This window comes from Candoia aspera, chromosome 2, assembly GCF_035149785.1.
Source record: "Candoia aspera isolate rCanAsp1 chromosome 2, rCanAsp1.hap2, whole genome shotgun sequence".
In the NCBI taxonomy this organism is placed as follows: Eukaryota; Metazoa; Chordata; class Lepidosauria; order Squamata; family Boidae; genus Candoia; species Candoia aspera.
The window spans coordinates 90,846,549-90,863,503 of NC_086154.1; the positions used below are offsets into that span (position 1 = coordinate 90,846,549).

General features: G+C 36.8%; 2 protein-coding genes across 3 annotated transcripts in view; both read right to left on the bottom strand.

The window, feature by feature from the left end:
* The window catches only part of DOCK2 (dedicator of cytokinesis 2), a 289,582-nt gene extending 282,317 nt beyond the window's left edge, over nucleotides 1-7,265 (bottom strand). The window contains exon 1 of the mRNA XM_063292441.1: nucleotides 7,090-7,265. Coding sequence (XP_063148511.1) covers nucleotides 7,090-7,129 — 40 coding nt within the window. The 5' untranslated portion in view covers nucleotides 7,130-7,265. The remainder of the gene's footprint in view (nucleotides 1-7,089) is intronic.
* A 4,629-nt stretch (nucleotides 7,266-11,894) lies between these two features.
* The window catches only part of SPDL1 (spindle apparatus coiled-coil protein 1), a 33,140-nt gene continuing 28,079 nt past the window's right edge, over nucleotides 11,895-16,955 (bottom strand). For both annotated transcript variants that reach the window (XM_063292447.1, XM_063292445.1), the window contains exon 12: nucleotides 11,895-12,495. In XM_063292447.1, the coding sequence (XP_063148517.1) occupies nucleotides 12,342-12,495 (154 nt within the window). In that variant the 3' untranslated portion in view covers nucleotides 11,895-12,341. The remainder of the gene's footprint in view (nucleotides 12,496-16,955) is intronic.

Sequence of the window (16,955 nt, forward strand, 5' to 3'; positions counted from 1 at the left end):
CAGTTGGAAAGCTACCCCTGAAATGTCAAATATAACAAATACATGTGCTAAGTGGCAAATACAAGTAAAGAGTCTCTGGACTCAGAAAAGTATAATTAGAGAGCTGTATGTTTAAGCACAGTTGTGCTATTTGGGGAATGAAATCTGCACTTAGATGATGAAACGTGTGTCATCAGAAATCAGGGAACCACCTTTCATTAACAGAAGTGTTTTCAGCTAGTACAGAACACTTTAATACGAGCCAGTAAGATGACATACTATGTTTGGGGCCTAACTGTACCACTTGTGAAACTAATCTTCCACAAGTTCTGTTAAACCAGCCAAGGGCAAAAACAAGAATTAGATTCATTCCCCAGTGAAAATTGGGCTTTCAGTCTGAAATAAATGGACCTGTGCTGAACTCTCCAAAAGAGTCAAGATGCTTGAATCCTGAGCAGATATTTAATGGCTTCAATTTGTTCCAAATTCTCCTCTTTGCCACCTATTTCATTTAGAAATCTGTCTTGGCGTTCTTCAATTTGTTCCAAATTCTCCTCTTTGCCACCTATTTCATTTAGAAATCTGTCTTGGCGTTCTTTCCGGTGTGCTAGCCAATATGCAAAGAAAACCATAGAAAGCAGTTTCAGGAGACAGCCAAGACAATTCACTGACAATAATTACCTTGTAACAACAATTAGGGCCATTGTGTTAGTACATTTTGTTCTCAGATTTGACTCTCTTTGTTGGTCAGTTTCCCAGACAGAGTATTAAACAAAACTTATTTACAGCTCTATTGCATCAAGCTGTTTCCTACAGCAAGATGAGAATCATTTTCACTGTTCTTACATTAAAATAGTAAGTGTTCAATTATTAGGATGCTTTCAAATGAGACTTTTATTTCACAGTTGCCTTGCCTTATTCACAGCATTACATATCTGGGTCCAGATAACATCATCTTCCATTTTTAAGCTTCCTGTGTCTCTTTTTTTTAGTTTTTTTTTTCTTTCAAGAAAATTATCTGTTAGAGAGGAAAAGACTGACTACCTGCTTACTAGTCTTTAATCAGTAGCCTTAATCAAATTGAATACAGTATATTGAATGAATAAATAAATTAAAAGCCCGTCATATGCTAGCACCCAATCAATTGTAAGGTCAATAACACCCTAAAAGCCTTGAAGATATTTTGGGGATCGTTTGTATTATATCTGTATTATATCATATTATTGCAGGGGAGAGGTGATTGTATTTTATTTATTTTAAATGAAACTTCCAGGGCCATAAGGATGTGCTTCCATGACACCATGACATACCCAGGGGAGGGACAAAACTTTTAAAATAATTTTTTGGGGCAAATTAAGATGAAAACTCACACCACTGATAATCAGCAGCTCAGTTGGTCATAGAATTGAGCAGAGTGACTGCACAGGGCCCATCTCTAGTGTATAGTTTCTATTTCTCTTTTACCAGGGCTATCACACCTGGGCTGCAAACCACTAAGGCAACCACTAAATCAGCCAGCCAAGAATTAATTCTCTGTATCTCTTTGCTGCCATCTAAAGATTGTATTGGGATTTGCAGTCCTGATTTGGTAGCCCTAGTTTCCATCCTTCTCCAAAATTCCTCCTTCCACATAGAACTAGATTTACCTCGAAGAATCTATTCTTTTCATTTCTTTCAATTTTTGGAAACCATTCCAAAGTACTGTTTCAGGGTGAAGCTGTCTCACCAAGCTGATACTGGAATTCCGTGCTCAAAACTTTGTGTCATTTGCTTTTTCAAAATGCAGCTGCAAAGTGTCCTAGGTAGATGGAAACTGACCCCTCCATTGCTTTCCCCTTGAACCTCTCTGCTTCAGCGGGTGGGATTTGCCCTAACTGGGAAAATATGATAGTTATATATAAAGCTTTTTTTATTATTATTGAAGAAAATAACTTAGGGGCAGGAGTTCAGTTACGAAACACTGTGGTCACATCTTCTTCGTTTATTCATTCTATTTCTATCTTGACTTCTCCCAGTAATGCAATGAGGAATATGCCATCTCCCATTTTATCCTCACAATAACCCTGTAGATAAGGCTGAGACGTTGTGACTGTCCCTAAGTCACCTAGTAAGCTTAATAGCTGAGTGTCTCCAGTCCTAGTCTGACTCTTTAATCCAGTGTTTCTCAACCTTAGCTACTTTAAGATGTGTGGACTTCAATTCCCAGAATTCCCCAGCCAGCTAATGAAGTCCACACATCTTAAAGTTGCTAAGGTTGAGAAACACTGCTTTAATCACTCTGTCATATATAGATATTGACATCCCCTTTCATCCTTAATGCTTTCTTTCCTTAGCTTTTGTGCAATAAGGATTCCATTGTAATATGAACATTATTATTATAATGGAAGGGGCATTCTATTTTTTAATACACAGTTACAATAAAATAAATACCACCTTGATTTAATCACTACATCAGTATCAAATATTATTTCCTTAAATATTGGATTAATTTAGACCCTGGTCCATTCCTTTGGCTGTGGCATGTTAAATCACTTCAAATATACTACGGCGTTTCAAATTGTTGTGGTCTTAATACTTAAAAATCAAAGATTGGATGGATGGAATCAGGTAACCAAAGCACAGAGACTTTCTTCCTTTCTTATAGGCAAAAAATGAAGTGGCACCTAAGGGAAAGCCTTTTGTAATGATTTTAATAGTTCAATGTGCATTTAAAGTCAGGTGCAGCCATAAACAATCGGTCAACTCACTTAAAGGAATAGGGAGAACACACTTAAATGATTGGATCACATTACAGCTTCAAAAAATATATCACAGACTTTCCCAATCAGCTGTTTAACCTAGTTGGAAGGCACCAGGTGGAGAAAGCTGGCACAAAGTTAACTGCATAGTGCTAATTTATTATAAATATAGGATTCAGTCTCACAACCAGTGTTGAAGACTGTGTCCTCCTTAACTTGGCATTCATTTTTCTTCATCTATTTCTTTTCCATTTTTGTTCTTAAAAAGATTTCATGAAGCAGATATGAGCAAGAAAGTACACCTTCTATCTTGTAGGTACCAGGATTGGTTCTGTTTGTTTCAGGAAGAAAACTGTATAGAACTTAACATTCAAAATTTAACAATTTTGCTGTAATAGAATAACATTGCTTTGCTTGCTGATGGTACCTTAGCAAAGTGCTTTAGCATGATGACATCCAAACAACTGACAAAGGAAGTGGTTTTGCCGTGATGTTTTTTGAGTAAGTGGAAACTTACAGCTTAAGTTCTCCCAAGTCATTTGATACTACTTTGAATCTGATTTTTAAAAAATGATAAAGGACAGGGAGGGAAGAGATTCAGGCTGTTTGAAACCTACACTGTAAATTGTTATGTATGAATAGGGAAGGCCAAGTTAAAAAAAAATGTTTAAAACCTGTATCAGGTAATGTTCTTATCTGCTTATATAAATCAAAACTCTTCCCCTTTCTTCTAACAAATAGAACAGAGCTTTTTTAAACCAGTAAGCTTTATGTATTACCCTGAGATAATATAGCACTTAAATAATGTAGCTATTTATTACTATTACATGACTGAGTGAAAGTCTTGATTATGTGTTCCCAAGTCTCCAGAGAACAGAATGCGTCCTTACTTGATTTACTTTGGAAGAAGAGTCAAGTGTGTGTACTGTAGTTTATTTTCAGATATAAAGGTTGTACATAAATGATGCTGACCAAATATTAGTCACTTCAACCTGCTTTTAAGCACTGCACTGCTGTACATTTGATTTGCTGAAAGGAATCCCTGCATCCCCAGATACTAGTACTTTAGGATCCCCCAAATTAAGCTCATAGTTCTCTGTATAAGTCTGCTGATATTTTCTACTCCTGAGCTCATTTTATTATGTCTTGCTACAATATGTAAAGACTGAGTATGCTCATTTTCTAATTGATTTCCCCTATTTTACCATTCCAGCGTGAATAAATATTCTCTCAATTAATTCCTGCTGATGGTCGTTATCATTATTCTAGGTTTCCTTTATGAAATTCAGGATATTGGCTATGGATTACCTTATGACAAACCACAGTTCTATGCACTAGAATCTGATAGAGGACATTATGAAATGTTCCTGCTTATACAAAAGTTTCCCATCTTGATAGTGGAACTGTGCTAGGTGCAGCCTATTTTTCAAAATAATTCCTTATTAAAGGCATTTTTATATATGCCAAGCAGGACAGAAACATGCAGCATGGCACAGAATTGCAGAAGGACCTGGCTCTTCCCCCAGGCATTGAGCTAGGATGGGAGTTGAGTTGAAAGGCTGTTTGGTCTCACACCTGGGGATACAGGTTGTTTTTATTGATTGTTGTGAGCCACCTAGAAATGAGATAGGCAGCCATATAAATATGTACATAAATTACAAACATAGCAATGCTGCCCAGCAGTATCTATGAGAACACGAGGTACTGGCAATGCATGAAGCGCAAACTGAATTCTAACCTATAACTGATGCTTGGAGTTGCTGTGCCCATTGTCAATAGCATTGTGCATTGTGGCTTTTGTTCTTAGCCTGAATCAACTATACTGATCCCAGTTTCAATGTTGGTTTACTAGCAATTTATGTCTGGCTGTATCCAGGGAAATAGGAGCTCTGTGCAATTCTTCTTCTCAGCAAGGAGCTTTTGGAAATGGTACAGGAGTAAATACTGGAAGGAAAAGTGCAGGAAGAATCAACTGAAATCAACTATATTGGACATTTCGGATCTACACTATTGATTGAACTAAATAAAGTGTGTTGCATTCTATGCTACTGAACAATTTTATTTGAATACAAAAAAAAAAAGATTCAATATAGCCAAACAGAATGGTTCCTGCCACATATTACTGTATGTCTTGAAACCTTGCTTAGTATTGATCCATTTGCTTACTCAAAAGCAAGGATTCAATCCACAAAAGGGGCATCATATATTAAGTGCTGTAGTCTCCTGAGTCATTCCTTTCAAAATTCAGCCCTAGCCCAGGCACTTAGTTAGCGATGTGCTGAAAAAGGTTGGTGAAGAAGCAACATAAATTTCCTTGCTGAACAGGTGGCCTTCCTTATGAGCTGAACCCTCTTCTTGACTGTTCAGATAATTGACTGCCTAGGAATCAGGAGCAGGGACCACTAGACAAGGCTTAAGAAAAGCCATCAGAGGCTAGAAACTTCTCAGTGCCACCCTAGGCTGCAGCAAAGATCTCACAACTTCCGTTTGTGGTGTTTACTTCTGATCCATCATTGCTTCATCATCATGTTCTGAGTTCCTGAAGTCAGAGATGCTGATAGGGATGAGAGACTAAAACTGTGTTCACACAACTCAATTACCTTTCATTAAATGAACCATTGCTTCTTTGGAAGAAATGACTGTTTCATCATCATCTCTTTTTCTGATTTGCATAACCAAGGGAGCAATAGCCTAACTATGTGGGCAAGGTTTGTACAATATTTTCAGCTAATATGTGGTTGATTAGAAACTAAAGTTGCACAGTCTTGGCCATTTTTCAAACATGCTTTAAGTGTCAATTAGTTTTTCGCCAGAGCTAAAAAGGACTGATCTTTCCCAAATACTGAATTTAGCTGGATTATATAACTTAGGTTTTACAAAAGTCAAAGCAGTGCTACATAACAAAAAGTTCCCCATTGTTTCCTTGCCATACAGAGAATGAAATATCTTTTTCTTAATGCTTTACCTTATAGCTTAACAAATTATTTTGGTATGTGAAAGTTTGAAAGATCCGGTCCACTATTATGAGCATGTGGTTCTCAAGGCTCCTGTGGTGACATTCTTCATGTTCTCTACGAGTAAGGCATAAAGATCCAGACTACCCAGGATGAAGCTACATTTGAATGGCTTTAGGTTCTCCATGTTTTCTCAGCCATGGGGATAAAGTGGAGCTGGGGAAGAACTTGTATGGATTGAAAAACCCTGATAGTGGGCCTGAAATGCCCACAGAACAAGAGATCCTTTACTCACAGACTGACACTTGCCCCTGTACCTGATGTGCCTAACTTGAGGGAGATATATATACATACATACATACATACATACATACATACATACGTACATACATATATTTGCTGTTGCAGGATAGAATGTTTGAAAATATCATTGCTGTGCTCACAAAATATCTCCCCACCAAATAAGGTTTTGAAATAACCTTGGTTATTTTCAAGTCTAATTGTTATAGGTCTATCTGTGGGAAAGCCACCTTTGTATTTGTAGCATTGTGGACTATGGTCATGTCCTATCCAAATGAAATGATTCTCCATCTCTGATTTATGGAGGTCTATCTCAAAAATCAGCTCCCTGACTTGCAGCAACTCTCTAGAATTTCAACATAGCAGGGCTGGAGAATGGAACTTGGATCCTTTGCAGACACTGATTTGAGTTTCAAAACAAAATGTTCAACCTACAGCAGTGTTCTTTTCCTGCTTTTTCAGATGCAAATCCTCTTAACGCTGCTGCCAGATTGGTAGTGTGGCATGGAATTTAATTACACTACCACTGGAAAATGTATAAACAATGACAGCAAATAAGGAGAACTGTAGACGGTAGACTAAATTTTCTAAATAACTGCCACTACTGTAGGTTTTTTTTTTTGAAGAAGTCTCTATTGCAATACACATAACTTGTTTCTAAAGAAAAGTTTGCTATTTCCTGCCTATATGGTTAAGCTGACACTTCAGAAAAAGGTAGCCGTCTCTTCCATTTCATTTTGATAGCTTAAATTTGAAAGTTAATGTCAACTGAATGATTTCCACAAAAAGCTCTATGTGAGGCTCAAAGAACAGTTCAAACTGAAGGATGCTTACAAACCACCTTATTTCTAAATATGCATAATTGAACTTTTTATCAATCAGCACAAAACATCTCTCCCAGTCTTTCTGGAACCTTCTGAACTACAATTCCAGAAGTCTCAGCTACCAATGGCCATTCTGAAGGGAAATTCTGAGAATTTTAATTCAATGCATCTGGGGGGTGCTCAGTTAGGAAAACCTGCTCGCTTCTGTTTTTCAAGAAGTAGTTTTCAGCCATTTTGGCATTTTTACCCACCCTCTGGAGAAAGACATGCTCAAAGAGGCTGCATGATACATACCCACTCCAGTCTTCTTTTCACTTTTGTGCCAAGGAGTCATTGCTAATAAGTCCTACAGGAAGCCGTGATTCAGGATGGCTAACTGGGATAGAATGCTCCCTGATTAAAACGAACGAATCACAAGGCAACTTTGGCTGCTGCAACGGCAGGTTTGGGCTGTGCTCTTTATACTGTTCTTCTTCCTTCCTCTTTTTGTCTGCGCACTCTCCTCAAAGGTTCTTACACTAAATGAAAGTGATACTTAGATGTGCATGCCTTGCTTGACAGAAGAATGACAGGCACCAGAAAAGTCTGCCCAAGTCATGTTCCAGACTAAGCAAATCATGCAGCCTTATAGCACGTACAAGGCCTATCAGAGATACATTCTACAATGGTTTGAGGCATTAAAATAATTCTATCTGGAAATGGCAAATCTGTCAGATCATGCTGTGGCAGTCAACTTCTGCTTTAAAGAAATAACTTACACGGGTATCTAACAATACAGATATATAGGTTACCAGCTCACACAAGCAAATGCTTCCTCTTCCATGGAAACTATACAGCTTCAGCTAAATCTTCCAAACACTGCTCCATTTTATAGTCAATTTCTTTCAAGCGCTATGGAAAAATTCTGCATGGATTGCTTTAAGGGGTTGCAATAATGACATAATTTTCCACCAGCATACCTGAACTGATGCAATCAATAGGTATCAGGGATTACTGCACAAATTCAGCCCTGCCATTTATATCTTCCCTCAGAAACAGAGTTAGTTATAATTAAAGAATAACCCAGGAGAAGCTGTGTTACCACAATCAAATTGGACTTCATATAACCTAGGGCTACACTGAAATTAACACTCCTTTTGAAAGATAGCAAAGACAGTCTTGTAACATGTTAAGCTGTGGTTTTCAATAATGGATGAACTGACATTATAGGTTAAATTGTACTTAAGATACTTAAACACAGTTTGTACCCATGGTTTGTTTCAAGTAAACTCACTATTGCCATGGTAATATGTATCATCTGAATCTGGCCTTAAGGGTTATTTTTCCCCACCCTTCAAAACAAAAATGCTAAAATGCAATTAGTTACTTTGTGGTTCCATGATATGTTGTGAACCCAATCAAAATATTTAGATCGTAGTTCTAAGTATTATGCAAATAGAGACAACTGAGTAGACCATGGTTAAGGGAACCATGGGTGTCTTATGAAATACAGCTACAATCTCCTTAAATCTGTTTATCCCACAATACAGAGCATACATTGCTTGCTTGCTTCCGTTTCCAAAACAGCACGTGGGCATCTCCTCAAAATCTAACTTATTAATATGTCACATGAATGTTAGAAACATTTACAGTGGTGGAACGGTTTTTACAAAACTCCTGACATCTTCCATTTAATTGACCAGAATAGCAAATACTCTCTATTTTCTAATTGTTCAGCAGCCATGTATCAAGTCAACACCTCTTTTACTTCATATACTTCTTTGGCAAGGAAATATTAGCCATTTCTATCCTACTTCTCACATTCAATTGGTGATTGCTAACATTAACTGACCTTTCCTTTTCCATGTACTTTCCCTTTTTGGATTATTGTCCCTTGGCTGCCAATCACCATTAGCCAGAATAAACAGCATTAAACATAGCATAATCCCCTGTATGATTTGTTACTTACCTTTCCGTTATTTCAAGAAACTAGAGACCAATAGAGTAAGCTTGATGTCAAGTTCATTATATACTTCAAATGGGCAGTCTAGTACTCTGGTTTAGCATTTTATTTTGGTGTTCTAGTGCACACTCACTGGCATTCTTTTGCTTTCCCTTTTTATATTTTTCTTAAACTATACTTTAAGTAGATTCCAGGGGTGATCTGGATTCCCAGGGCACTCAAAGGCTGGTTTCTCTTCATATTATCCAGTCAACTGAGTTTACATTCCTAGTTTTAGATTAACAAGATATATGGAAAGAGGCAATGGACCCGCAGGACATCTGGAACTGGTAACTCAGTGGAAATTCTGTTCCTTCCATCTCAGTTAAGTATGTGGGGTAAGAGAAAAGTGCAAAGGGTATAGTACCAGTAGGAATCCCTGTGGGCCTGGCACTGGGGCAGAGGTCCCGTTAATCATGGAAGGTCTAGCCCCACTACAACCCAGATTCCAATGTATATCAAAGTTGTGATATACATAACTTCCCTAAATTTAATCAAGCGAGTGAGTTTGGTTATCACTCTGAGGTTAATACTACTACTCTCAGAGGATGAATGCATAGTCAAGTAGAGACAAATGAAGGCCACCAAAGAGGGAGGTATCAGCATCCTTTGGGAAATGCAATGAGTGAGATTTTGCCTGGAAAGCCTAGAAAGGGGGAAACCCCACCCCCAAGGACAGGGCCTTTTCTTATCTCAGTCAAAACTTATTTCCTTGACCCAGGATCGAGGGTTTAACTTAAATATAACCAGTCTATATTTGAAATAGTGTTTATTTTAAAAACTGCCCAGAATATGAATGGGCAGGAAAAATAAACATGCCACAAAATTAGATTGAGAAACAAACTTGTTCAGAATGCAACAGGATGGAATGCTGACTGCTGAAAGGGAAAACAGAATATCCTGAATTAAAACAAAGCCACTTGATAAGTTTTGTGAACACCGCTACATTTTGTTTCAGATTCCACTTATTTGAAGAATACTGATTGTGCTTCTTTGGTTACAGGGAAAAACACAGTATTGATGATACATATTCCAAGTACTTCACTGCCTAACTTTACAATCTGTGACTGTTATGACAGAATAGGATTAAATGGTTTGGCTTCTCACCTTAATTCCAAATTCAAGCAGTTCAAAGTTTCCCATATTATGTATACCCTGATTATTCTGTAATCATCATAGCTCATGCTTGATTTATACACTAGATCTCACGTTTTTTGTAGAATGTTATTTTAGAGACTTCATGTTATTGCATTGTCCAAATTATTCTGCTCACGCTGTTGTTTAAACAGTCTTTTATACTGTTACAGATGGACTGCAATCTAATTTATCTAAGCAGCTAAGAATCTCAGTAATGCAATGTTTTGAAATCAATATTCTACCCAAAAGATGTTGGAATTTCAATAAAATCTAATTAAGTCTCCTGTCCCAGAAAGGAGAAAATCTGTGACTCGGCATCCATAATTTTTGGGAAGTTGTGCTAACAGAGGATCAGAACCAGGCGTGCCATCATGCCTATTTAAGGAAAAGAGTTGAAAATGAATGTCAACTCAGAGAAGTGTACATCGGGTTCAGGGAAGCTACACTGTTAAACTTCATAGCAAATTGTGTAACTGGGAATTTTCTAAAAAAAATCCCAGAATATTTTTTTTAAAAATCGAATAACTAAAATTTTACTCCTCAACCATACTGTCTAAAGATTTGCAGACAGATGTAAATGGTTATAAGATAAACTGACAATAAGAGCACAATGCAAAAACAGTGCATTGCTTTATCCTTAGAAGAGTTCATACATTCAGTTTTAATCAGGGATTGGCAACTTATGATCCTGGTTCCCTTCTTTACAGCATCTTCTCCAGGGGCTGCATTTTTATCTTTGCTAAAGTGGTGGTGCAACATCTTACCATTATTCCCCAATACACACACACACACACATATATATATATATATATTACTATTCTGTATTAAGTATTACTATAGCATAATTTCCTATTCTTAAAAATAAATATATAGACATTCTAATACTCTATTTTCTTCTGATACTCCAGTGGATTGTCTTGCAGACCTTTTCAGGTATGTGTATCTCACTTTGGAGACCACTGTCTTAAACAAGGAAGAGAGATAAATCCCCAGAAGCCCTTCACTGAATAACTACATCTATTGCTCCTAGTGGTCAATAGATCTACAGGTACAAAAGCCCAGTGTAAAAATTGAATTCCAAAACTGCATTGCGTTACATATTATATGTATTATAATATGTATAACTTGGGAGGGGGGGATGTCAAAAAGTCCAGATGGTGGTGTGACTAGGTGCAATCAAATCCCATCTCTTTCTATGTGTGCACCATTGTTTCCATCACATGGATATCCCTGATTACACTCTAATTTCATTATGGAGCACCTTTGCCTTGTAGAAGTGATGCTTTTTACCTCCATAAAGCAAAGAGGTATGGCTGCTCCACCTTGATTGTCTATCTCAATTTGGTAAGAGTAATGTATACAAAAACCACATGACGACCTGGAAGGAAATCACAGCTCTCCAGACACCCAGTCCCTTCTTTATTCAGCACTTGGCATTACTTGGCATAAAATTTGAGACAACTCAGCTAAGTTAGAATCTGTAGGCTTTTTTCTCCTGCCCTTCCAAGTTAACAGATGCTTGGCTGGCCCTTTAATGTCCCAAAGAGACATCTAGGTTATGTTTATACAACTCTCTCTCGCCTGGGAAATTGTTGGTTCCTGCCTTGTCAGTCTCAGCCCTTGCATCTTATCTGTGTAAGGCAGGGCAGATGCTCCACTCTGACTTTAGAAGTAGAGCCCAGCTTTGCAGCATCACTTCAACAAACTTTCATTCAAAGAGAATTATTTCTTCAAACATTTATACGATTCAAATAGTTGTCAAATTCAATATATTTCAACTTGAGATAATGGCGTATGGATTCTCTTTTTCGCAGTCAGCTACAATTTTGCTAAGAGAGAAACAACAGAAGGATGTAATGTATTTCACTTCTGACAACTTATTTAATATTTATTAAGTATTACAATTGAATAAAGTAATTTGAAAATTTTATTTCACTTGAAATGTTGATAAAATTTGAAATAATACATATTAGAGAAGCAAAAATACTGTTATGTTACATTCCAATTTCTATTACAACCATTTATTTATTTCTAGCCTTACATGTTCACTTGGGTATCACACAGACAAGAGTGGACTGTATATTAGCATGAATATACTGCTGGTAGGCATACTTTTTTTTTCCTTACAAATTTGCAGCTTTCAAAATATGTTACACAATTCTCACAACTGAAGCAACAGCTTCAAATAAATTGTTCAGGCATTATGTTTTGCTGATGTCATTAAAATCATTTATTTGTCCCACTCATTATTCTGCAACAGCTTTCCCCAGTCTGGAATCCTGTACGTGAATTGGACCAGAACTTGTATCATGCCCAGGTAATACTGACTGGAGATGATGAGAGTTGTGGTCCACACATCTGGAGCACTCCAGCTTGGGGTAGACTACTTCAGATACATTTGAAAGGTCCTCCATAAGTGAAAAAATATTCATTGTTGAGTGCATTGAGTTTCAAGGTTTTGCTTCGAAGATATATATGTTACAGGATAAGTGTTCTTTTTGGCTTTCTTCTTGCACTTGGATATATCTTCAGCTTCACCAGGATGATTTTCTTCAGTCTTTAAACCAGGGTCAGAGGTTAACCTATAGGTAAAGCAACCACTCTAGTTTCACATTAAATATAAATATTAGCCTGTATTCAAACTACATTAAGCATGCCATTAGTTCCTAGTTCCCATATTACTTAGTTTTTGAAAGCTATTCAAAATTCATGCCCATAAAACACAAAAGGTGGATATAAAAAACAAAAAAGCAGATACTTAAAAACAAAGCAAAACATTTAGCTGATAAAGATTATTTATTTATACACAGAGAGAGAGAGAGAGAGCTGGAAGCTTAATAGTTAGTACACCAGACTTATTAACCTATGTTTCATATCAAATTAACATTTGGTGGATATACCTGAGATCTGTTTTAACTTTAACTTTTTAATTTTATCTACTAATCAAAAAATGACTACAATGTTAGAGAATCGATTTTTTTTTTTAAAAAATTCCGCTAAGGAATATTTAGAAATCTGTTTGACATTTGATTAATATGTGACATATATAAATGGTTTCCCCCTCTGGTTAAGTTGGGAAGCTATAGTTTTTGTAGTTTTTCATGTATTTCTTTTCCTATTTTTAATTTTTTTTCCTATTTCTTTCTGTAAAACTTAAGATAAATAAATTAAAAAAGAAAATCAATATTAACATTTTGCAATTTACATTGACCTAATACTATAAAGATATAAGCAAAATTCTCATAATTGGTGAATGCATATATGGAACGTGGCCAAAAAGATGGGTTGCAGCTAACTTTAATCCACCTTTCTTCCACTTGGCCCATATTTCTGTCCTGACTTTTTAAAGTACTGTCACATGTGAATTCTGTCCTATTAAGCAAACAGCTTATCCCACAAAAGTTTTTTTAAAAATAGTCACAATAATATTATAAAATCATGTTATTTGGTATAGCACTAGATCTTCTTCTGTCCTAAAATTTCTAGAGCAAAAATTAAGGTGAGATTCTTCTCCCTCCCTAGGAAAAGGATGCAGATTGTCTAAATTTAACTGATTTTTTTAGTTTTCAGAAAACATAGGCAAAGCAATGGAAATGAAAAAGAAGGCAAGACAGAATCAGAGTGGTTATTATATAAATTTAATTATATCAGGTAGGAATTTCATTGGTTAAATTTATATTAGGCCTATCCATTCTTAACTCAGTGAAATTTAATTACTACTTTTACGAGAATCACTTATGTCAGCCATTAGAAATGGTAGCATTTGGAATGCCATTCCAAACTTGCAGCAATTCTAAGATACCAAGCTTTAGAATTCTTAGCTATTTTGTACCTTTTCTCATTTCAGTTTCCCCCACCAAAGTATCTTCTTTGTGGTGCTACAATTCCCAAAATTCCCAGCTAGCACAGCCAATGGGAGCCCACACAAACTACTGTCATAGTATGAGAAACTTTTTTAACTCTCAACTAATATTAAGAAATTAAAGCAAGCACAAAATTCAGCTTTCTTTTCAAAAAGAAAAGCTGTGCACAAGTACTGCAAGGAGATTTGGCCCCACATTTGGGGGGCAAGTCAACCTAGGATTAACTTTTTCCATAAAACATTAAATGCCATTCCATAATCCTCCTCTAAAATTGATATCCTTCCTTTGTAATCCCACTATCTATTCTGTCCTCTCTAACCAATGAAGGTCTACTTCATTGATCAAGTTTTCCATCCCCATATACCCACTTCACATATCACTTATATACATTCAGTTCACATGCTGTTATGCCCTGAACCTGTACCTACTTGCAGCAATGTCCAAGGTGGTAGTGGCGGTGGTGGTATATATGTGGATCGAAACAGGCAAGAATAAGTCATGATGTCATAACTGGCATCCTGTCTCTTCACATGTATGTGCCATTTGGCCTGTTTTGACCACTTATATGGACACCGCTGCCCATCTGCTTCGGTATTTTTTTAAGCAGCACCAAAGTCTTTAAAATGTTCTTCAGCATAGTGTTGTATTAACCCCCAGTTCTACTCACATAGCAAAATAGATGGTATTTACATTATTTTTTTAAAAAAAATCCTAAATCTTTTCATAATTATAGCCATGTTAACATAAACTTTCAATAATCTTAAATGTATGTTAATTCTAGAGATCTCCAAACAGAATCAGTGCCTCTACAACACATTCTTTAATTTACGTCTGAAACTATGAATATTTATATTTAACCAAATAAAAAAAATCATTTAATGAAAATGAGCTACTCTATACTTTCCAGTAATTCTGTGTCTTTACCCCTTCCTATCCCTCATGGGACTTGCAGCTTTATTTGCTGCATACTTTTTTAACTGGGATTTGTGGGGAAGGCTAGAAGCAGCAGCAATATCTAAAGAAGATTAAATTTATTTGTGTTCAGGTTCATCTGTTCCCATACTTAATTCATCAACTGTCTTGGTGAGTAGTGAAAAGAAAGACCCTCCATTGGAATATCTTACAGGCATTCCTTTGTCAAGTAAAAAGGAAAGCCCACAGAATGAAACAATGCTGCAAATTTTGTAAAACAAACAAACAAACAAATTAAAGGAAACAGTCATGCGGAAATTTTACTTCTCCCTTCTTAGTAGCAGTGGTGCCACTAGGAGATATATTGGATAAAGCTGAGGAAGGCCCAGTGCTGAAGGAAGGTTCATCCCCAAGTGCAAACAGAGGAAGTGATGGTGCTGATTGCTGACCCCAATTAGCCCACTTCCCCCTGTTAGTAATGCATAGGCTGGAGTCACAAGGAGGAGAAGCTGCTCTTTCCTGAACCTATGCCCACCACTGGTAGCAGTGGTTGTTCAAAGAAGTAAGTCACTAACCAACACCAAAACAGAGTAGTGACTAAATTCAACTGCAACTCAGGTAAGGCAGTGATTAGAGAGCCTAATGTGCCTCCCAGTATGTAAGGCAATGCCTAGAAAATCTCAAATGAGTCACTGAGTAGTTGTATGGGACTCAGATAAAACGGCGTCTGAGGGACATCACTCACTCATCTCCATCAGCCAAGTGTGGGTGACCAGCTAGCTAGTAGTCATCTCTGAAGGAATGAGACAGGTCAGGATTATCAAAGAGCAGGATGCCCATTTTTAAAAAAGCAGCCTGCTTCACCAAATCAGCATTCAGGTGTGAACACTGGGTATCACCACAAGAAATAACTGCCAGGTATGGCTGGACCTGAACTTGACTGCCCAAAACAAAAGCATTTCTGTCATTCACTCAGAGCCAGTTACACTGTGTCCAAGCCAACAGATAGAGCTCCTGCTCACAAAGTCTCAGTATTCCTCCCTGTATTAGTGATACAGGAAGATTACCATATCCTGGTTGGAAATGCTGCACAGGGAGATCGTGAGGCCAAAGGCAAGAACTAAGGAAGGTGCAGGAAGCCAGAATTTTGTACCATGCAAAAGAACTCTCATTCAAACCATCACTGGTTTCATCAAGTCACATCTGACACCTTTGGACTACCTTGCTGTTAGCAGAATGCCAGCTGCTTTACTCAGTACACTGGCACCTTGTTCTGCTTTGGAGCAGATAGTTTGTTATTAGTCAGCAACATGGCTTTCCAGCAGTGACAAGGATGGATGGATGATACTTAAGTATTCCTGGACTGAAATATTATTTTATGTCCTTGGTGACCTGCATCTTGTAATGAGCATAGGCAACTTAGCACTGATCTCCATATAAAGCTTTAAGTCATCCCATACTATACTGGCCTCAGAACCACTTTCTCTTCATTGTTAAAAGCTCAGTGTTAATTGTGAATCCCGGTTTGTAAAGTTACCAAGTGCCATAGCAATAGGCTGATTTTGTGAAGAGTCGCTTTAAGCATGATTCAATTTCATGTAAGAGTTAAGTAAAGGCACTTTTTAAAAGCTTAACTTATTACAAATACTGTAGGCACAAACATGCAGTAAAGAGTTACACACCAAGTGTGGGTTTTCTTGCAGGCAATCTAAAAAAGAAAAGCCAAAACTGAGCCCCAAATAGTGGAACAGTAGTCATGATTATTGTTATCTACCTTTTAACCACTAGAAAAGTTGATTAAGGTGACTATTTTTTTTAAAAAATAAAAATAAAACATAAACAACAGGAATAATGCTTCTGAGGTAAAACAAACCTAAAATTATGCGCACCATAATGAAATCCAGCTATACCTTTAATGAAGCATGATAAAAGACAAAATTCTACTGGAAAAGAAAATATAAAGAAAAAATTGCAAGAATATACAGTAGCACTATACAAAAAAATTCCAAAGTTTGCTGACACATACTTGATCATTGAACTAAGCCAGACGTTCTAGCAAATGAAGTTAAATGGGCCCTGTTGCTAAAACAAAGCAGCAGGCTTTGATGAAATAAAAGAGATACTGTTTAAAACCTTCTGAAACAATGGAGTTTTAGTTCTACTTGTTAATATACAGATATGGAAAATACAGCAGTAGCCAAGGGACTGGAAAAGATCAATTTATATTCCAAAAACCAAACAAGCACTGCTAAAGAATGCCCAAACTA